This window comes from Lissotriton vulgaris, chromosome 7, assembly GCF_964263255.1.
Source record: "Lissotriton vulgaris chromosome 7, aLisVul1.2, whole genome shotgun sequence".
Taxonomy (NCBI): domain Eukaryota; kingdom Metazoa; phylum Chordata; class Amphibia; order Caudata; family Salamandridae; genus Lissotriton; species Lissotriton vulgaris.
In genome coordinates this window covers 183,999,354-184,023,243 of record NC_141695.1, presented here as the reverse complement: position 1 = coordinate 184,023,243, position 23,890 = coordinate 183,999,354, and the positions used below count along the sequence as shown (strand labels likewise).

The window sequence follows — 23,890 nt, the reverse complement described above, 5'->3', positions numbered from 1 at the left end:
AACCAATACCACTGTTTACCGTCTATCGAGGAACTACAATTCCCATCATACATCACACTCGCCCAATAATCTCCACTGATATACCCGCCCATTTCCCTTGTTCAGTGCCTCCCCAGAAGAGCCCAGAGGGACGTTTGGAGACACTGACGGAGAGGTGAGTGCATGTGGTAGTCCTTCTCGAGCAACAATACGGGCAGCGTACATGGCTATACCTCGCAACGGCCCCTATTGTTACACGTAGAATTCTCGATCTCGGTCTGATACCGAGTATATTTTTAACGAACCCAGTTTTCTCTTGCTATGTCCTACTGAAACGGTTGAATGTCCCTGTTATTGTTCTTTTGCTAACAGAGCAGTGCTCCTATTTTACCTGAGCTCCTGCCAGGTGAGGTGAGGCGCCTTCCCCACAAGTATTGGGTGAGTGTTACCATGTTCGTGCAAAATGCATATACGTGAACACAGGAATAGCGCAATGTCTATAGTGCATTCCATAATTCCATGTTGTTTTTCTCTTTTCTTTTCTTCTTATGTGACTTGTTTTTAGACTGTGGCGGAGATTCTACACCTGATTTTAAGGTGAAATTTTCCATTTTAAATTTTATTTCTCACTTATGAAAGCAAGCAGTAGCAATATCATGGTCCTGAAGAATGCATAGGGACAATCCTGGTAAATGCAGAAACATGTTGACCACTTGCATGTAGATATATTGTTAAATCTACTTTTTTCACCTGTTTTTAAGCCTTAGGGGTCTGAGAGAAACCAATAAACCATTTTTTCTACTCAGGTCCACCTAATTTTACTCACCTTCACTTTTTCCTCACTGCACTGCTTCCCTAAAGTGTAAACCTTGTCGACATCACTTTTAAGACACCACCCAACAAACACATATGACATCGGTCCCCTTACTCACATAGTCCTCACACCACTCACAGTGTGACCGGTTCTGTGTACAAACTCCAGGGTATGGAGGACCCAAATGATGAAATAATGGTGGTACAGAGCGGCAACTGATGGGAATAATTCCTGCCCAAGTTGCATACTGAATGTTGGTTAACACTTGAATTCACACAGTCTAAGTCACATAGTGGTAAGTCTCGAGTAAAACACTGGGTCGGGACTCCTGGATACCTTTTGTTGTTGTTATTTTTATATATGACCTTGTTTGGAGTTCCTTTTCATGGTGTGCCTAGTGTGTTGCTGCTGCACGTGTGTGTTGCGCAAACGCTTTACACATTGCCTCCGGGATAAGCCTTACTGCTCGTGCTAAGCCACCGAGGGGGTGAGCAGAGGTTATCTTTGGTGGGTAACTCCCTTTCCCTGACTAGAGTGGTGGTCTCTGCCTGGCTTTTGCGCAAGTCTCAGACAACCAGAAATCCAATTTCTAACAATCCCTTTGAGATTGTGGAAATGAAAAATGTGCACCCATGTGATTGGATTTACAGTATTGGCTGTAGAAAACATTTGGGCTCTTTCTTCTGTGAGAAGAAATTATTTCAGCAGCATTAAAAGTGGCACAATTGCTCATTGGGCCTGAGGGCCACTTTTGTAACATGATAGTGCTCTATTAATATTAAAACCACCCATTTTTAGGTCGAGCCTGGCTAGCACATGTGCTGGTCTTCGGGGCATGCGCTGGTCTGCGAGGCATGTTGTATGCAGGCTTCTGATTCGTTATTAGGCTTGTTGGTCCCTCCGTAGTACCGCCTTGTCTTCATTTGTAACCTCTTATGAGGACTGGCTTTTTTACTTCTGTTGTTATCCAGTACATCTTATTTAGTCTGTAAGCACTATTTTCTTTAATGAGTTTCTCCTACTGCAGGCACGACGTGCTTTACTGAAACATTCAGCGCACTTCGAACAATGGCGGACGCTTCTTTGAAATAAAATAGGTCTCGCATTTACAAGAGTTTGAGCTATTGGCATTATAAATGACAATGCCTTTTATTTATGTCTTAATTTTCAAAATACATAAATAAACGGCATTGTCATTCACAATGCCAATAGCTTAAACTCTCACCAATGCGAGACCTATTACATTGCAATATGCTTGTTTTTAAAATGCAGTCAACTGTTGTATAGGACAGCAACACCTTAGGGAATGTTAGGCGCTTTGCAGAAACCGTTTTAGAACATCAGTTACAGTACGATAAAGGGAATCTCCAATATGGATGTGATTTTTACTGAGGTAGGTGGAAGAGTTTGTGCATGTTTCCTGTGTGTGCAGAAAGCGAGTATTTAGTGGCAGCGAGCTCCGTACAGACATGGAAGTGCCTGAAAACAAACGTTTCTCTGCCTCACAGACGCACCTGTTTGCAGCAGTCAGTATTAACAAGTGTCCTTTCTAATGTTTTAATGTGTGTACATTATTTGTTTTTGCGTTCGCATTTCAATACAATTGTCATTGTAGAAAATTATACACGAATAAAGACGTTCAATTTGTGCAGGCCTTGCTTTCTCGTGCCCCTCTTTTCAAGACCTCATTTATGAGGCCGTACGTCAGTTTTGCGCTTCCGATGCGTCACTTTTTGTGACGCATCGGCAGCGTAAAACATGCCTGCTGTTGCACACTATTTACAAAGTGACGCATCTAAGCAGATGCGTCACTTTGTAAACCCCTGCGCTACATTATACCTGCGTCAGGTATAATGTATGCAGAGGGGGCGTTCCCCTGCAAAAAGCCTCGTAATAGTGACGCAGTGAAATCATTTCACTGCGTCACTTTTAGGACGCTGTTGCCTTCAAAATCTTGCGCCTGCCTCACAGCAGGCGTAAGACTGACACAGGCCCTTTCACATGGGGCTTTCCCCAGGTGAAAGGACGCATTGGTGGAGTTGCGTCACTTTTGTGACACACTCCAGCAATGCGTCACTTTTGCGCTTACAGATACGTCAGAAATACTGACGTATCTGTAACTCCTTGCGCAATGATGCGTCATACAGTAAATATGACGCATCATTGGTGTCGCAAGGATGGGGCAATGAAAAGTGACGCATCACTGTTTTCACGCAGCGATGCGTCACTTTTCATAAATGAGGCCCCTTGTATTTTAGATTGTGTTTCCTTCTGTCCCTTTCCGCTCGCTACTTCTCTCCTCTAATTCACATTATTATTCATTTTACATTTCCTGCCGCTCTTGTCTCCGCAGGAGTCCTCGGTGCCATTGAAGATTATACACTGACGGTCAGCCCCGTCACGGTCCAAGAAGGCCTGTGCGTCCTCATTCCCTGCCAGTTCACCATCGAGCCGACGGAGGAGGCAGCAGAGAGCCCCCGCGGATACTGGTTCATTCAAGGTGACAAGAGCAACCCCGCCCCGGCCGTGGCTTCAAACGATGAAACCAGAGAGATCCGCGCGGACACGAGAGGGCGCTTCAAGCTGGTGGGAGATCCGATGAGAAGGGACTGTTCTCTCAGGATCGATGACGTCAGGAGATCGGATGGAAGAAACTACTACTTCAAATATGAACATCGTCAAAACAGTCGCATTAAATTTCATTATAGTATTTTTCCTCTCCGTGTCACAGTAGTGGGTGAGTAGTGGCCTCTTCGTCTATCCTCTTAACTCTCACAGTCACAGCCGTGTATATGGACAGAAGTTCAACGTTAACAAGTTCTAAACGGTAACAGATGTCAGCTTCAGCCAGAGGGAAGCAGAAACAAAACACATTCTAATGAACAGTTATGCTTTTTTTACAGGAGCAAAGGGAAAGCATAGTGTAAAGGCCGGGGCGGATATAAATATCTGAATTAATTGTGCTTAATAAAATCAACAATCGTGAAACCTCTTCCTGACAAATAATACAAATAACAAGGGGGCATATTATCAAGCACCGTCGATAAAATTATTGCCGCTTTATCGGTAGGAAACTGCCGGTAAAGCGGCGATAATGGGTTTGATAATATGTCCTTGTGAATTCCCATAGCAGCCCAGGTTCTGGTGTGAACCTGGGCTTCTATGGGAATTCACAAGGGCATATTATCAAACCCATTATCGCCGCTTTAGCGGTAGTTTCCTGCTGATAAAGCGGCGATAGTTTTATCGCCTGTTCTTAATAATATGCCCCTCAGTCCTGGTGCAGGGGGGGGGGGGACCAAACCGGGGCACAAATAACACGCCAGCTCAACATGCTTTGGATAATTACTAATTGCATAATACAAAATTGGCGCACTGACCAAAGCAAAGTGAAACGAAAACATATAGGGGCAGATTTACAAGTCCTTTGCGCCACCCCTACGTCATTTTCCATGTTAAAAATTACGCAAAAGTGGCGCAAAGGGCTTGTAAATAAGCTCAATACATTTTATTGCATTTCAAATATTTATGATGATCTCAACGGACAGTATGTTACATCTGACATCCTTGGTGTGCGTTTCCCCCAAACGTATTCCCTCCTCTACGCCTGAATTGCTAATTTTTTTTTTGTTGGCTTTATCTGCACACTTTAATAGTGCTAACATGCGTGTGTTCTCTCCTTTAAGCATATTGCTTTTAGTCTGTACCTAATTAGCATATTTAAATTACTTCTAACTCCCTGGTATATGGAAATAGGGGGCATATTATCAAGAAACAGCGTTAACATTATCGCTGCTTTACCGGCAGAAAACTGCTGCTAAAGCGTCGATAATGGGCTTGATAATATGCCCTTGTAAATTCCCATAGTAGCCCATGTTCAGGTGTACCTAGGCCTGTAACCTAAATGCTACTAGTTGCCCTGCATCGCACATTTTGTCACCCTCTACAGCAGCCGTTTAAAGGATGTCTCAGGCCAAACCCTGCATTGTGTGGAAGCATCCCATTACATCACATTTCAATGTAATGCATGCCTACCGCTAATGCCATGACATCGCAAACCTTTACCATGCATATTTTCATAACAAATGTACGTTTACCACCCATGCCTTTACAACGAAATTCGTTGTAAAAGCATGCTTGATAAAAACATATGCTTGTTAAAGGTTTCCACATATGGCTTTACCATACAAGCCTTTACAGCGAATATTTTGCTGTAAAGACATGGTTGGTAAAGACATGCGAGACATAAGCACCCAAACCCGGTGCCCCTAAAAGTCGATTCTGACAGGGACTTTCAGTCACTTTTAAACTATACATCTCCCTCGGGCTGCACGGGTCAAACAGCCTGAGTCGGCGCCCTCCTTAAGCATGAGCCAGTCCTCGAGGGGGGTTTCCAGCAGCTGCGCAAGGACGGGAAGAATTAACCCAAACTCATACCTACTTGTCAATGGACCGCAATTTCCCCCATGCGTAGTGTTGCGCACTCACCGCCACAGCTAGACTGATAGATCTGGTTCCAGGAACCAGAGTCTCGTGTGTGTTCTTCCCGGGCAGCCACATGTCATGTCCATGCCGCCTCGCAGAGCACCGCCAAGGGCCGCTGAAACTAGGGGCCTCATTTATGAAGGTCTTGCGCCGCCGGTGCGTCACTTTTAAAATGGGAAAATGTGACGCACCAGTGGCGCAAGTCCTTCATAAATGAGGCCCTAGGAATGCAGTCAGCTCGCCATCTCCGCCAGAATGGTGCTGGGCATATGGTGCTCGTGCTCCTTTCCCACTCCAGTACCAGAAACGAGGAACACAAAAAACCCCAGGGAGTCAGCCATCTCAATCACGAATCCGCCATGGCCATTATCACAAATCATTTGCCACAAACATGCATTTACTAAGCATACCGATTTAGTTGTAAAGGCATGCGTAGTAAAGGTACATTTGTGGTAAAGTATTTGTTCTAATGGACGTGCGTATTAAAGGAGCGTTCGTTGTAAATGATTTGTGGTAATAGCCATGCGTGGTTTTCACAGCATTGTTATGGCTGTTTACCGCATCATGTAGTACAGTTTTAAACTACCATTTTGACCAGGCAAAATAGACCTTTTGCTACTTCCCTTTTAATACTTATAAGTCAACTTTAAGGCAAGCCCTAAAGGCTCAGTGAGCATGGTGCATTCTATTTGAAAAGTAGGATATGTGTGTTTATGTTTTAATCGTCCAAGTATTGCAAAATGAGTAGAGTCATTTTTTACGACTGCAAGACCTGTCTCTCCCATTGACTAATACTGGGTTGCCTTTTTATATTAAATAAGTGGTAACTTTGAATTGGGAGCAAATGGAAATATGCTGTTTAGACTCACATTAATTGCAATTTGAAATATCCTCTTTGTGTTCTAAATATTATTTTCTTTAAAACACAATGAAACAGAGAGCATGCAACACATACATTCATGAAATCTAGAGGAACATGCTAATGTCAGTAAAGATATACATTTCCTCCATCTACAACCTTGTAGAAAGGGGAAAATAGATAAACTGTGTTTGCTTTAAACTTGTCAGCACGCAGAAGGAGATAGGCTACAACGGCAAGGGAAACATTGATTTTCCTAAATAGAGCTCATCAAAACAGTAATGCATAGCACTAACAAATACGGGTGCTGGAGAAGGTTAAGGTTATAGTACACATAACTAAACTAAATTATGAATTGGAAGAGAAAAGAGGGCGAGACATAGAAAGAGTAGGGGGGGGGAGGGCCACCTTATGGGAGAGCAACACATGGATACGCCATTAAGGAGAGGACATGGATTTCTGTGGTTGCAGACTGCATCACCACTTGGAAATGGTGTTGTTATACGGGAGACGAAGGTTCGTTAGGAGCAGATGGTCACCATCGGAAGAGGTGACTTCACCGCTGGTTGAAGTTCAACCCGAGTAAGGGTGTCTGGATTCAGGGATTGTAACCTGACAGAAGAAGGTGTTTTATGTGCGAATTTCACTCCGCATTCTAGTATAGTAGATTGGTTTCATTGCCCTTGTCCTGAGGAGGCCAGAATAAATTGACAGCTGAAACGCGTCCGCGTCGACAGTTTCTTGTAGAGGAGTCTCTATTAATCGAAAAATATTATTGTAATAACGGCAGCACATAGAGTGGAAAGGATAGAGAGGTGTTACACCACAGGTGTTGTAAGGACTACCTCTGAGTGTATCACCCAGATTTAGGGGGTCATTAGGATCGCGGACGGACATGAGTCCGTCCGCGACCCCAGAGCATGAGGGAACGTCCGCATGGGCTGCGGCGTTCCCTCGGTGCAGATTAGGATGTGACCGCCAGGGTGGCGGTCACATCCTCTATTTTTAACATTGCTGCGGGTGGAGCTTCAAGCTGCACCCGCAGCAATGTTAAAAATGCATGCACAGCATTTGCGTGCACAAAGCGGCAGGTACTGCGCGGTGCCCGCCGCTTTGTCCACGCAAATGCAGGGGGGTACCATAGTTACCCCCCATGTGCACCCCCCACCCCCACTACACCTAGGGGGCCCGCAACGGGCCCCTGCAGTGCAGTTACACATGCTTTTCCACGGCGGAAAAGCCGCCGCGGAAAAGCATGTTCCCAAGCACATCCTAATCTGGCTGACGGTGTCTAAGAGACACCTTCACCATTTTAGTGCTTTTCCGCCGCGGTTGTAAGCCAGCCGCGGCGGAAAAGCTGCGGACCTAAACCATGACCCACCAGCCATCCTAATGTGGCGGTGGGTCCTGGTGGGTCCGCAGAGGATTTTCCGCATCCTCCGGGCCGGCGGTGGCTTCCGCCGGCCCGGAGGATGCGGAAAATCCTCCATCCTAATGACCCCCTTAATGTGTGAACAATAGCTATCAAATAACCTGTTGGGGTATTGGTTATATAGAGTGTTGTATATATATTTTTTTCTCTTTGTCATATGTACATGTATTGTTGTATGTTTTTGTATTTACGTATTCTAGAATGACTTATGGTCAGAGATCGGTCCACTGGCATGTATGTCTGTTGAATTCATAAACGATCTGTGTAGAATTATATACTTATGTGAAGGAAACTAATTGTGTCCTACATTGAAAATAAATAAGATATTAATTCCTCCGTATTCATCTTCCTTGCTCATGTATATGGGAGAGCAACAGTGAGAAAAGGGGAGGTAATGGCAATTTATGTTTGAGAGCAGAGCAGAGAACACCAAGAGGGTGCTAGCTGATGGCCATGAAACTATCCCATGTGTACCAAATGGATTATTGAACCGCAACAGGGTTCCCCGTAGAGGTGGAAAAACTCTTATGTGAGCTTCTTAAATATGTGACCCATGACCACCATGTATGATATGATACGTTATTTAAAGTCTTCAAGTCCAAGAGAATTATCGTACTCGCCACTGTTAGTAGAAGATCTAGTAGTGCTAAGACGCTGTCAGGTAAGTCTAATGGAAGAGTGGAAGCATGGGGTCCTAACAGTATATAGAGTAGGGCTAGCAAGAAGTCCACATTGAAGATAGTCTCAAGTCTTTTATTGATATCGGCCCGTTATGAGGAAAGCCATTTGCATGAAAGGAACATTTATTCAAAGTCCCCAGGTTAAAAAACCTCTTTAACAGTAAAGTCAGAATTTAAGTCACAATTCTGAAAATAGCACTTTTAGAATCTTGGCATCTACTTGTACTAACCATTTGTGCCTTCTGCTATTGTCCTGGGTCACATGACTGTCAATGGCCCTGCTCTTGGGGTTTGTGTATTTCGGCAGCCTGTTGTCTCCCCAGAACGTTTGGAGACTTAACAAGGGAGGGGAAGAACTTTCCAGAACCAGATGTTGGGGTAGACCAGTGTTTACCCCACACACAATCATCAGAACACTCATGGACCTATGGACATTACAAATTAAGGATTGCCCTGCTACCCGAGGACTGCTCTGATGCATAGGACTGTCTTGCTATCTGAGAAGGAATACTAGACATACTTACCTTCATCTCAGGCTAACACAATTGACCCCAGGAGTTAGATGGATATCCTCCTGTTTGAGCTACAGTGACGTAACGAGCTCCAGAGGCCTCCCTGCAATCGCCAAGCTTACCTGAACCTCCCTGAGCCCTCTTGGCCTCTGCTACAGTGACCTTCTGATCCCTAAGATGTGTCTTCCAAGGTTCTGGACTCTTGGCTTGGCTTGCATCAGTTTGAGCTCCTCCTCCAAAAAAAAAAAGTGAAATCCTGACGATTGGGCTTTTCATAACTGTGAAAGGGCCCATTAGCCCTGAGATTTTGCCCCCATGATGACTGCCAATGTGAATCTCCAGTGAAGCCTGCTATTCACGCTACAGCGACCACTAGCGACGACTGGTAATGTGAGATCTGCACAGGGTCAGACTGATTTGCATATGGCCAGACAACTCACCTACCTGGGAGGGTCAACAGAGCAGGGCACCGGACCCTCGCAGCCCCAGCGCTGCCCTGCTGCACCATTTCCAGGCTCCCTGCTGCCTGCAGCCTGCCGCTTTGGACGGACCCGGCGAGGCGGCAGACCGGGGACTACATCCCCCAACACCTCTTGCGCTTTGGAAGGCGCGCTTCCTGTCCCGCCCCCGGAGGTGCGCTAAAGGACAGCGCGAGCCCCGGGGAGCGGGGGACTTCGGCCAGACAACTCACCTACCTGGGAGGGTCAACACAGCAGGGCACCGGACCCTCGCAGCCCCAGCGCTGCCCTGCTGCACCATTTCCAGGCTCCCTGCTGCCTGCAGCCTGCCGCTTTGGACGGACGCGGCGAGGCGGCAGACCGGGGACTACATCCCCCAACACCTCTTGCGCTTTGGAAGGCGCGCTTCCTGTCCCGCCCCCGGAGGTGCGCTAAAGGACAGCGCGAGCCCCGGGGGAGTGGGGGACTTCGGCCAGACAACTCACCTACCTGGGAGGGTCAACACAGCAGGGCACCGGACCCTCGCAGCCCCAGCGCTGCCCTGCTGCACCATTTCCAGGCTCCCTGCTGCCTGCAGCCTGCCGCTTTGGACGGACGCGGCGAGGCGGCAGACCGGGGACTACATCCCCCAACACCTCTTGCGCTTTGGAAGGCGCGCTTCCTGTCCCGCCCCCGGAGGTGTGCTAAAGGACAGCACGAGCCCCGGGGGAGCGGGGGACTTCTGCCAGACAACTCACTTACCTGGGAGGGTCAACACAGCAGGGCACCGGACCCTCGCAGCCCCAGCACTGCCCTACTGCACCATTTCCAGGCTCCCTGCTGCCTGCAGCCTGCCGCTTTGGACGGACGCGGCGAGGCGGCAGACCGGGGACTACATCCCCCAACACCTCTTGCGCTTTGGAAGGCGCGCTTCCTGTCCCGCCCCCGGAGGTGCGCTAAAGGACAGCGCGAGCCCCCGCGTCACGGGAACACGCGCGGGTCAGCGCCCGGGGCTAAGCCCGGGCAAAGGGCGGGCCCTCTGTGGCCCTCAGAGGACCTGAGCAGGACGGGACGGGCCACCCCACTTGGCCCCATCAAAGGATGAGGTATAGAGACACTTTACCCTTTTCTTGTGCGTTGTGATTTGTTTAGTGACGTATTGGGGCCCTTTTGTAACTAACTACTATGTCTGTCTGGGAAGAACTGAAAGGCTTGTGTGGCACAAACTATGCCCCTGATATTTCTACTTACCCCACCAAATGCCGCCCGAATGTGTTGTACCCCCTCTTTTTCCTCCGTCAACCCAAGCGTACCAACGTCACTTAAGACAGTGATCACATCAAATGACTCTATTTCCCCCTTCCAATCGACCCTACTGGCCCATATTGAGCAACTGTTGAATGCGGCTTTATCACCTTTGCTCTCAAAAATTCAGGATCTGGGAAATAGGTTGTCTGATGTTGAACAAATAGTACAAAGGATTCTACCATCACCTGTAAATACTGCCCTTCCCTCTCGTCCTACCTTCTCTACTAACCTTGTGAACCCCAAGTCTATCGAGCACAGGAAAGAACGAACAATTGATCCTTCTCTCAGCACACCCATCCTAAGCGGCAGTAAAGTTACTTCTAAGCCTACTCGCCCCCCTCTTAAAGCCATTAGGCTCCCTCAAGAAAGAAGACACCGAATGAATTTACCCCCTGAAGCCGCCCCCTATGTGACTATTCTCTCCGGGGTCCCTGAACTTAGTCAGGACAAACATGAAACAAGCCAGGATCTGCTGAATAAAGCCATCTTTTGGCTCAATAACAACAGACCGTTGCCACCTGACCTAGATGGCGGAATCCTGAGCGTCAGGAGAGTGGGATGGCTAGGGATGTTGCCCAAAGACATTCCGGGAGACCTGATACTAATCAAATTCAAACACAGGAACATTGTCCCATTTTTAAGATTTTCCCAGCCCAAAATTGGAGATGGCCCTATTTCTATTTGGGACTTGTTTGATTTTTACCCTGGCCACAGAACATTGAACTATAACACTTGGTGAAAGGGGACTCTGTCTACCATGCGTTTTTTTCACTAGATTGGTTTTAGTTTGTTTTAAATATCCGTTCTTAACATTGTAATGAACTGTTGATTTTTATATACATGTATGTATTTCTTTTTGCTGCTTTTATGGTTTTAAACTCAAAAACCGAAATAAAGCTTACTTGAATACTGATTTGCATATGGCCATGTCTGAACTGGGGTGGTGTGGAGTGCAAAAAAACGATGGATTTAGGCCCAGATCTCTGTACTGGGGTGAATGTATGACATTGTTCTGCATTCTGTCCATCAACTGTGGTTTTTGCATCTGCATTTTGTGCAGCCAGAAAGTTAAAAAAAAGTGATATTTCAGTGGCGCGCAGGTCTTGTAAATAAGCCCCACAATTTACCAGAGTACAATAAATAAGCATTAATACCTGAGTTAAAGATCAAAACTAAGGAAAAAATTGATTTATTACAGAATTTTTCCTAAATGTGGTACAGAGAAAATGTATGAAAATGCCATAAATGCTCAATACATAAATACATAATCAAAAAAATAAGCCACAACTATGCAACTTTAAGCAAAACCTCAGGAGTCAAACTCAGAAAAAGTAAAACTTAGTTTAAATGGACATAGTCCCAGAACGAAAAATGCAAAGTCATCTCAGCAGCAGCAAAATACAAAATAGAAGTATCCCCCGGTAAAAATGGAATGATCCCACCATAAAATAGAATGTGTCCCCTAATGCTAAAGACCAGGAGTTTTTATACACAAATCACTTTTTAATTAATAGATTCTAGAAATTCAGCATTGCATATTCATGGTTAGAGTACTATTGGCAAATCATAAACAATACCATAATATTTTAAATCATTAACACTAACCTTTTTCTTACGGTAAGAGAAATCTTCTGCCTCCTCTCACAGCAACTGCACTCCGAACATGATCAGCACATAAAAAAACATTTCTCAGATAATGGCTCAGAAAATTAACACGCCTTCAACCAAACTTTCAGGGGAATTCCTTGAAAACGACACTTCGGGTACGTGATACAATTCACAATTCATCAAACAATGGTCATCAAACAAGGGTCATCTCTTGTGGACAGGGAGCCATTAGAGCTTCTTAAGGTTGGGTATGGTGTGAGTTTGTTTAGGGAGATCCAGGATGAGTCTGTATCCTCTGGAGTCTCTTCATGAGTTGGGTGGTGATTCCTACGTAGAGTTCATTAGCATAGTCCAGGTGGCTGATGACTAGGACTTGAGTGATAGTTTTCCTGGTGTTGACAGGGAGCCATCTAAATACCTTCCAGTGAATGTGGGCAATGAGAAAGCAGACAAAAGAGACTGCATGGATCTGTCTTTTCATGGTAAGTTTGCTGTCCAGGCTGATTCCAAGATTGTGGGCTTAGTCATTCGGTGTCGGTGAGCAGCCAAGTTTGGAAGGCCACCAGGAGTCTCTCGAAGGCGGGGAGGGTGTTCCCAAAAATCAGCACTTCTTTTATGTCCTCGTGGAGCTTTACACAGTTGGTCATCATTTAGCTGGCAACACTCTTCATGCAGTTGTAGGAGCTGGTTCAAGTGGTGGAGGGTTCTTCCGAAAGTGAGAGGAGGAGCTGGGTGTCATCTGCATAGGATCTGATGTTGAGGCTGTGGGCTCTGATGACGTTGGCCAAGGGTGTCATGTAGGTGTTCAAGAGGGTGGGGCTGAGGGATGAGCCTTGAGGGACGCCCAGGAAGATTCTCTTGGGTTCTGAGGTGAATGGTGGTAGGCAGATTCTCTGAGTTCTTCCTGTGAGGAAGGAGGCGATTCATCTGAGGGCATCTCCATGGATCCCGAATTAATGTAGTTTCTTGATCAGGGTGTGGTGGGTTACAGTGTAGAATGCTGTTCAGAGTTCAAGGAGGATCAAGGCTGCTGTTTCTCCCTGGTTGAGGATGGTTCTGATGTTGTCTGTGGTAGTGATCAAGGCAGTTTTGGTGCTGTGCTTGGCGCGGAAGCCGGATTGGGAGATGTCCAGCAAATTGTTGTTCTGCAGGTATTCTGTGAGTTGTCGATTGATGGCTTTCTTGAGGACTTCGGAGGCAGTTTTTGAGTTTGCTGGGGTCAGCAGAGGGTTTGTTGAGGAGGGGTTTGACCTCTATGTGTTTCCATTCTTTGAGGAAGGTGGCCATGGTGATGGATGCAATGAAGATGGAGGTTAGTTCATTGCTGATTTTCTTGCTTCTGAGGTTGAAGAGTGGTGAGGACAGGAGTCTATGGGTTTCTCCTGAGTAGACAGAGTAGATGATGGCCGTGGAAATCTGTGTGGTGAGCTGTCCCATATGGTGTGAGGGTGATGGGATTTGGCAGCAATGAGAGCGAGGACGTTGTAGAGGTTGGTGTGTTGTAGTTTGATGTTTTTGCACATGGGGGATATCTTGTTGTGGAAGAAGTCCATCAGGCTGTCGCAGAGTTCTTGGGATGGGGTGATGGTGTACTCGGGGGTGGACGGGCTGGAGATGTCTTTGACGATATAAAAGAGTTCATTGCCGTTATTGGAGCTGGCTTCAATGTGGTTGGCCAGGGCGCCTCTTTTTATGTATTTTAGGCATTGGTGATAATTGTTTGGATCTGTCTTGAGGGTGGCTCAATATGTGGGGTCCTTGCTGGTGCGCCATCTCCTTTCTAGATGCTAGCTGTTGCTCTTCAGGTTTCTGAGTTCCCGAGTATACAACCTTGCCTGTTTGGTGGATCTCCTGGGTTTGCAGATTTAAGGTGTTCTGTTTCTCTTGCTCCTGCTCATTACAATACAATTGCACAATACATACTTCCTAGCACAATAGTCAATTTTGAATCTTTGAAGTCTTTTGATCTGTGCTCCATAGAAACAAGGAGAGATGGTTTTCAACCGGAAACATAATATGAGGCAGAATGAGCAGGAGCAAGTGGATCGGAACACCCAGATCTACATTCGTAATAAAACAAATAGCATCTCATATAAAAAAGCATGGCACAGCTACTTCACAGAATTAATCACACTTCAAAGTGACTCAGTAAATTTTATTTAGGTGCAACATTATGACTTTATGCATCATTTTAACCAAAACATTTCGGAAATAATTTTCACCCAACATTACACAATTGCACGTTTTGAAAAGCTACTACGAATCCCCCCTCTGATTGCTTTCAAATAATCGCTTAACTACATTGATAACTTTAATAATCTGCCATTGGTCTTTTAAAGCCTGCATCTTCTTGGTTAGTTGAACATTCTCTTCTATCTGCTTCATTTGTTGGAACACTGGATCACTGTAATCGTCCATTTCAAAGTTCATCCTTTTTCGTGAAGAATTAGCCATACTACTTCAATTCTTCTTATTTCCAGTATATTTTCAAACCATATTTTCTATTAGTTTTATTACGAAAAATAGGGAAATTGCAAAAATCAATATGATTATTACTCCAAAATACTTAGCCTTTTGCCTACCTTTTCAAAAACATTCTCTATTTTCCTAAGCCAAAATCCTATGTCTTCCGAAAAATCAGGGGGCATATTATCAAGAAAGGCGTTAACATTATCACCGCTCTAATGGCAGAAAACTGCTGCTGAAGCGGCGATAATGGGCTTTATGATACGCCCTAGAGAATTCCCTTAGAAGCCCATGTTCACACCAGAACATGGGATTCTATGGGAATTCACAAGGGCATATTATCAAGCCTATTATCACTGCTTTAGCAGCAGTTTTCTGCCCCTAAAGAGGCAATAATGTTAACGCCGTTTCTTGATAATATCCCCCTCGGTTTTTCTAATGACCTAATCTCTTGAGTTAAATTAGTTATGTTAGTCATGTTAGACTCAATCACTACACTATAATCTGGTGTGTATCTACACCACTTCTTTGCTTCAGTTACCAAACAGACACACCCTCTTTCTCTAAAAGTACCTCTAAGGGGATATGGTTCTGCATTAACGTTGCTCTAATTGCTAACATCTCTACATCCACTAAAGTAAAGGACCCTGTAGTATCCCCAGCCAGTCTATCTACAACTCTAAATAATTTCCTAATCTTTACATCATTTATGGCTATTCCTGTTAGATGAATTATAACCCCTAACATGTCCATAACTATGTCACCAATATTTCTTTTCACTCTTGAAGGAAGCTGGCTCTGTATATACTATACCAAAGTAATGTACAGAGTCCAGTAGATCCCCAAAGGTAGGCAAAGGTAAAAGTAGATAACACCTTACTCTCTATTTGTGATAGTGTGGGCAAGCAGTAAGGTTTCATCAGAGGGTAGTGCTAAGCATTTATTGTACACACTCAGGCAAGAAAATATGTCACACATTCAAAGACTGAATTCAGACCAAGTTGTTTGTATAAAAATATTTAGTTGTATTTTATTACTAGAGCCAAATCATATGTAGAATCGTACTTTCTAAGGCAAGCTATCACAAATTGCATTTGACATTAACTTGGTTTTGTTACAGGTTTGTAAACTTTGGCAGAAACTGTTGAAATTACTTTACAGTTCATTTTCTTACTCAGCGATGTATCCCTAGATGGTAAACAACCATTACCACAAATCTTTTATCCCGCTTACCATCACCCCGCCAACATACCTTGACAACACAAATACCATTATTCCGCAATGCCATTACAACACATGGCATCACATTTATATGCTTTTACCACACATGCTTTTAGAAAGAAATTTGTTGTAAATGCATGAATGGTAAAAGCATGTTTTTTAAATGTATGTATAAGGTAAGTATGGGGTTTGGGGTTGGGGTGTAGGAGTATATGTTATGGGGTTCAGGGGTAATTTTAGGGTTATGAGTATGTTTGTGTTTTTGGGTGCTGGGGTAATTTTAGGGGTCAGGGTGGGTTAGGGCTTTGGGGTGTAGGGGGTAATTTTAGTGTTCATGGTGCGCTTTGGTTTTGCAGTACTGGGGTATTTTTAGGGGTCAGGGTGTGTTAGAGTTTTGGGGTGTAGAGGATATTTTTAGGGTTCCCGGTGCGTTTAAGGTTTTGGGGTGCAAGGGTATTTTGGGGGTTCAGGGTGTGTTTATTGTTTTGGTGTGCAGGGGTATTTTGGGGGTTCAGGGTGCATTTAGGTTTAGGGTGCTGGGGTAATATTAGGGATCAAGGTGCGTTTAAGGATTTGGGGTGCAGGGGTATTTTTGGGGTTCAGGGTGCATTATGTTTTGGGGTTCAGGGGTAATTTTGGGGTTCAGGGTGCGTTTAGGTTTTGAGGTGTAGCGGGTATTTTTGGGGTTCAGGGTGTGTTTAAGGTTTTGGGGTGCAGGTGTAATTTTTGGGATCAGGGTGGGTTAGGGTTTTGGGGTGCTGGGGTTGTTTTTTGAGGTTGAGGGTGCATTTAGGTTTTGGGGTACCGGGGTAATTTGGGGGCTCAGAGTGGATTTAGGTTTTGGGATGTAGAGGGAATTTTTCGGGTTCAGGGTGTGTTTAGGGTTTTGGGGTGCAGGGGTATTTTTGGGGTTCAGGGTGCTTTTAAATTTTGGGGTGCAGGGGTATTTTTGGAGTTCAGGGTGTGTTTAAGGTTTTGGGGTGCTTGGGTATTTTTGGGCTTCAGGGTGCATTTAGGTTTTGGGGTGCAGGGGTAATTTTGGGGTTCAGAGTGCGTTTAGGTTTTGGGGTTTAAGGGGAATTTTTTAGGGTTCAGGGTGCGTTTAAGGTTTTTGGCTGCAGGGGTATTTTTTTTGTTCAGGGTGCGTTTAAGGTTTTGGGGTGCTGGGGTATTTTGGGGGTTCAGGGTGCGTTTAAGATTTTGGGGTATTTTTGGGGTTCAGGGTGCGTTTAGGTTTTGGGATGCAGGGGTAATTTTAGGGGTCAGGGTGGGTTAGGGTTTTGAGGTGTAGGGTGAATTTTTAGGGTTCAGGGTGCGTTTAAGTTTTTGGGGTTCAGGGTGCGTTAGGGTTTTGGGGTTCTGGTTTTTTGGGGGTTCAGGAAGAGTTTAGTTTTTATATATGTATATATACATGGAATGTCAGTTGGAGTTGGGTGTTTTGGTTCATGACAATTCAGCGTGAATGGTCGTCACGCTTTCACGGAACACCAGTCGTCTTGTGGCTCTCCTATCAGACCGTGTTTTTGGAGGAGTACTGGAGTGCTACCAGGGGAGCCCCCAGCTGTGCGTCCAGGATAAGGAATGAGGATGACTGCCGAGAGGATGCGGGTCTCACAGCGGGGCGGTTTTCGCGACTGCCAGCATGGATCTGTACCTCATCGACAAGGAATGCCTTGCCTGGATTACTGGCGCATACTGTTGACTGGGCCCCGCAGATGCTATATCGCTGATGCGGTGAGGTGGTGATGACGTTATCTATTTTGCGAATGGGTCTCCCTCTATCACGAGGTTGTACCATCTAAATAATCGCTGCTTGCCTTTTTTCCTTAAAACATTGGCTGTCCTTGGCTGGATATGAACCGCCTCTGACACTAATAGTGCAAGAACATCAGGAAGTTCACTTTGCCGACATTCAACAGACTATTATACTGCATTGTGGGATTTGCAGTCTTTTAGGGACAGCAAGCATGTGCCCGTTTTTACGGTGAGGCAGCATTTCTTTAATGATGTAAAGATGTTTTCACTTGCATGAAGAATGTTTACCGGTCCCGGGGTTCCACGAAGCAACAACTGCTGAGAACTGCTGATATTGATGTGGCAGAGATTAAGCGTGTGCTTAAATTAACTTTGAGGCGAGATTTCACTAACGATGCAATGTTGTTACCTCCACTGCTATGTCTATTTTATCGATCCCGGGGCTCCACGCAGCAGGAGCTGTTGATTAAGATAAGGCAGAGATGACTTCTTTTTCCTGGACAATGTCGGATGTTGTGTTGTGGCGGGACAGATAACAGCTTCATTAAGCTAAGGGGACATGGGACAGCCTGTAAGGACTCCTACGAGTACATGGTCAGCGACTGGCTGCCGCCCCCCCCATCTGAGCACACCAACACCTGACACATGAACATGATACCTGGTTATCTTTGGAAGGCGGGAGGCCGCGGGACCTCCCGGCCGTATTTATTAAGATATGAAATTAAAAGGTTTTTAATTGCATGATCAACAATTTATACAAAAATCAGCAGGACATTAGATACAATATTGTCGACAAGTTTGAGAGGCTGACCTTAACAGAAACTCTAATACAGATTGTTTCCTAACCGAAGCTAACATCCTCATCTTGATTTTTGTATACTACATTTCTGGCCATATGGCAAGGTCGCTAACCGGTGTCAGGTCCTACTAGCTGCGCCTTACCTAGTGATGTGCGCATGCGCAGCCGGTCCTGGTAATTACCCGGTCTACGCCGTGAACTCCATTTACCCACTAAAGGAGGGCCCTTACTCTGCGCCATCCAGTGACGTCATAAGTATGCGCGCGCGGGGTGGCTACCAGCCTAAGGAAAGCGTGACTACTCCAACCCGCGCCCCTTTGAAGCACCAGTTACCTTGCCCCTGGAGTTCTTGGAGTGGCCAATGGCCCCTCCCCCTGGACGGGAACCTCCCATGGATGATCCCCGCCCCCTCAGACCTTGAAATAGCTGCTCACCGGTCATGACCTTACCGCATGCCCCAAACCTAATAAATACGACGACCTAGGAGAACAATTCTAATGACAACTACTCTAGCTAACACATCAAAACATCAATTTAAAGCTACAAAGGGAAAAAAGTCCTAAGCACAATTGCAATATCATAACATGTTTCATCACAATTCACTACAAGGGGAAAAAATTCCTAAAGAAAGCATCATCAGCATAATATACAAACCAGACACGGATCACTTATGCATATCAAGGATCTCAACAAGCACCTACAGATTACGCTTAAACTAGACTAAGACAACCTCAATCATTTAGTTCCAGGGATGGTGGGTGGGAAAAACAAGAAGCCCCGAGCGCAGGGCACGACACGTTGTGGGGGAGCGTCCAGGGAGAAGAGGGTCTCCCGGGCGCTCCCCGCTTCTTTATCCCCAAGGGGCTGGGTGGGGGTGGCTACGCCCCCACCCAGCCCCTCCCGGCACGCCCGCCCCTGACCCGGACATCCTACCATGGTATCCGGGTCAGGGAGGGCACCAGCCAATCGGTGGCTGGGCGCGCCCAGGAGGGCACGCCCCACCACCGAGGGGCCCAAAGGGAGGGGGTGATCGCCGCGCCGCCATGCGGGCGGGGGGGCCAAGAGCCCCCCCTTTTCACATGGTCAGCGACTGGCTGCCGCCCCCCCCATCTGAGCACACCAACACCTGACACATGAACATGATACCTGGTTATCTTTGGAAGGCGGGAGGCCGCGGGACCTCCCGGCCGTATTTATTAAGATATGAAATTAAAAGGTTTTTAATTGCATGATCAACAATTTATACAAAAATCAGCAGGACATTAGATACAATATTGTCGACAAGTTTGAGAGGCTGACCTTAACAGAAACTCTAATACAGATTGTTTCCTAACCGAAGCTAACATCCTCATCTTGATTTTTGTATACTACATTTCTGGCCATATGGCAAGGTCGCTAACCGGTGTCAGGTCCTACTAGCTGCGCCTTACCTAGTGATGTGCGCATGCGCAGCCGGTCCTGGTAATTACCCGGTCTACGCCGTGAACTCCATTTACCCACTAAAGGAGGGCCCTTACTCTGCGCCATCCAGTGACGTCATAAGTATGCGCGCGCGGGGTGGCTACCAGCCTAAGGAAAGCGTGACTACTCCAACCCGCGCCCCTTTGAAGCACCAGTTACCTTGCCCCTGGAGTTCTTGGAGTGGCCAATGGCCCCTCCCCCTGGACGGGAACCTCCCATGGATGATCCCCGCCCCCTCAGACCTTGAAATAGCTGCTCACCGGTCATGACCTTACCGCCACAGGCCAGCATTGTTAACCGACGATCTGGCCTCCCCCTATTCAGGAATTCACCCAGGAGTGTTTCTACCCAGCATAACCCTTTAACCAGGCCCAGAGATTATTAGACCAAATGACATTCCCTGACTCAGTTAAATGAACCCCATCCTTCCGGTAGAACCTTTCGCCCCAGATACACCCATGTGGAATTGTCTGCAACCGGGGGGCCCGAAATAATTTGTCCAACTGAGTGTTGATCCTCTTTACCGAGTGATTCAAAGCCCTGACCGAGTCCCCCCCTCGCCACTGCCAACGAGGAATAAGTTGAGACCACACTACAATGCAACCCGGGCAAGTCCTGGCCACCCACCCTGCCGTGGAGACAATCTCTTCCATCAGGATAGTATTCGCCTCCCAAGTTTGGCCAAGTCATTCTCCCCTAGGTGAAGTATCACCACTGACAGGGGGTCGGACTGCTGAGCCAAGAGTCCCTGAAAGAAGTCCTGAACTGACCAAGGCACAGACCCCCTCTCCCGAAGAATGAGATGTCTAACCCTTACAATGCCGCCCTTCTCTTACGGTCTGCTGAACGAAAACATTTCACACCCGCCTCACATAAGAGTGGCCCCCAATCTAGATCATCCTTGTCCCGCGTCCAGCCTGCTGCTTGTGCTGGGACGTTGTAGCTCCTTGACTTCAGGCCATGAGTTCCTCCCCTGTGTCACAGGTTTGAGAAACTGCAAGAACCAGAAAAGGACCAAGAAAACCTGTATGACAATTCCCACTTCCACCTTAGGGAATGGGTAGCACTTACACCTGCCAGCACCGCTTGAGCCCTTGGGTGTCTCTTGATCAATCGCTATAATCTTGAAGTCGCTGCTTGCCGTCGCCTGACGTATGCTTCCCTTTTGACGTCCACCAGCTGCTGATGTTGCGGTGTGGAGCACCTCTCAGATTTCCGCCATGGACCCAGCCGTGAATACAAAGATAGACAAACACAAACAATTAGTGTTTCTGGCTTCGTGGCGAAAACTGCATACACCAGCCTGTCTTACATTGCCCGCACAAGGCATGTCTTAGCCATTATTAACGCCCAATGTATTCCCAGGGACCCTTCCCACTGCAAATAGTACCAACTTCATTCAGCCTTCGGTTAGCACATTGCTATACGTGCCGAGCTGTAAAATTGACCCTAAGCCCTTTATCAGTCTAGTCATAGCGTTGGCTCTTAAGTTTACCTACCGTCAAAACTAACCTGACATGGCTCCAACCACCCCTGACATGTGTCCCTGGCATTACAAACCTCGGAGAGGTATTGCTCTGTCCTAGCCTCAGGGAGCATCCATTCCCTTGCTTAAACAGTTACTTTGGTTCCTTATTAGGCAGTGGGTCAGCTTCAAGGGCCTGTGCATTGCGCATAAAGCCAAAATTCGGACTGGCACTCGAAGTCCTATTTGCCTAGTCGGGACCTCCGGTCTGCCCGTGTTTTCATAGAACCACCATGGGAGGACGGGCTTTCTCTGTCGTGATCCCCCATATCTGGACCAGACTACCAGATAATAGCGATAGGGAAGCTTTCTTACTGCCATTCCTGAAAAACTTACAACCAACTTGTATGTGAACGCAGGCAAGCGTGTACTGGAGGAATGGGTGGAGCAGGCAGTAACCGGTGGAACTATATCTTAGGAGTGGGGCTGTGTGCCCCTTCACCTTAATTTTAAATGAGTGGCCCTGGGGGATGTTTAAATCGGCAGTCGTAGCTGCCGTCCCATCTAATCTCCCTATCCTCCCATGGCTTGGATAAAATATTGCAAGTGCCTGGAGGACATCGATAAAGAAGCCCAGGAATTTTACAAAACAAACTGTGTCTAGCTCAAACCGTTCAGAAGTTACAAAAATGCAGCAATAGATGTTGCCTTGCCGTCAAAGGACCTAGTTGTTGCTTATTGCTATATTGAAGTGTTACAGCCCGTACTAATGAGATGGAACCTGTGCACAGACTGGGAAAACAATGTCGGAGTAGATCAGCATGTTTGTCAATATTAACACTTACTAGCATTTTAGAATGTTAGGCAACCCAAAACAAAGACAGTGCTCTCTTAGTAACATGTATATACAAACTTTTAGCACCTACCCACACAACCCAAACATTTCATTCCTGAAGGAGGGTTGAGGATGGAAACACGAGGGAGGGTTATGGATGAAAACACAAGCCTATGGTCACAGTTGTCCATGGTCTCATAGTGTGCTTTACTCCGGAACACCAGTGATGTATAATTACTTGATCCGGTCTAGACATGGTCAGCTCCCTACAAAACCTTCCAATAGTCGCCCATCTTAATAAGCGATTTATTTATGCCCTGCCTCTAAGTAGATTTTCTACCTTATGACAATTCCCAGCAGCCAAACTCCACATTTGTAATGCTTTTGTGTAGCGCTCGTGCAGTCTTAGATGGATTCAGAGCGCTTACTGTACCGGTCTGGCCAGCAGCAGTCGTGGCCATGGCCTAATATACACCCTCGGATGCAAGTCAGTCAAAGGGAGTGTCTGGTGCTGGAAGAAAGAGGCATGTGGTGAAATCAAGACAACACTACCTTAGTGTCAAACTCAAAGCCGTCGAGGCGGCCGCTTGTTGTGGGAACTATGTTTTGTTTGGACACACCAGGAAAAATGAAAACTTATAAATGTAGTGTATCAAAACTGAAAAGTGCTCTAGGGAATACTTAAAAAGGAAATACTTGTGTGAGAAACAATACTAAAGTCAACACAACCATGCTGGAACTAACACCCCTCTGGTCGGCCAATAAAGAGTGCTGTCAGTGCTTATTTAGAGCGGAGCAGTTAGTATTGTTCAGCTGCAGCAAGTCTATTCTAAAAACAGGCTTTGTGCTTATAGCATGGCCTGCATAGTTTCTGAGGCAGATGTGTTCAGTCTTAAGTTGTACACGGTTTTCCTCTTAGGGCAATAAGACAACATGTTCAGATAGAAAGTGTTCCTCGTAAGAACACCACATGATGATTCTTGGACATCATGGATCAAATGAAATATAATGAGGCACCGCGGTTGCTTTGAATAGCAAAAGCAACAGACTGATGCAAAGGGAATTCGGTTAGCACGTGACCGTACTACAAAACAAACATCCTTCAACAAATTAATTTTCATGTTTTACATCAACTGACAGAAACTGCATAAAAATGCCATGTAAACCTCAACCATGTGTGTTTGCCTTAAGGAGAGAGAGTCTATAAGTGTACAATATCTATCTGATCCGGCGTCTCTCACAAAACAAACATCCTTCAACAAATTAATTTTCATGTTTTACATCAACTGACAGAAACTGCATAAAAATGCCATGTAAACCTCAACCATGTGTGTTTGCCTTAAGGAGAGAGAGTCTATAAGTGTACAATATCTATCTGATCCGGCGTCTCTCACAAAACAAACATCCTTCAACAAATTAATTTTCATGTTTTACATCAACTGACAGAAACTGCATAAAAATGCCATGTAAACCTCAACCATGTGTGTTTGCCTTAAGGAGAGAGAGTCTATAAGTGTACAATATCTATCTGATCCGGCGTCTCTCACAAAACAAACATCCTTCAACAAATTAATTTTCATGTTTTACATCAACTGACAGAAACTGCATAAAAATGCCATGTAAACCTCAACCATGTGTGTTTGCCTTAAGGAGAGAGAGTCTATAAGTGTACAATATCTATCTGATCCGGCGTCTCTCACAAAACAAACACCCTTCAACAAATTAATTTTCATGTTTTACATCAACTGACAGAAACTGCATAAAAATGCCATGT

General features: G+C 45.9%; 1 protein-coding gene across 1 annotated transcript in view; it reads left to right on the top strand.

Moving 5' to 3' along the window:
• Positions 1–23,890, top strand: part of LOC147701148 (sialic acid-binding Ig-like lectin 13) — a 498,018-nt gene that overhangs the window by 324,845 nt on the left and 149,283 nt on the right. The window contains exon 3 of the mRNA XM_086929313.1: positions 3,147–3,530. Within this exon, the coding sequence (XP_086785439.1) occupies positions 3,147–3,530 (384 nt within the window). The remainder of the gene's footprint in view (positions 1–3,146; positions 3,531–23,890) is intronic.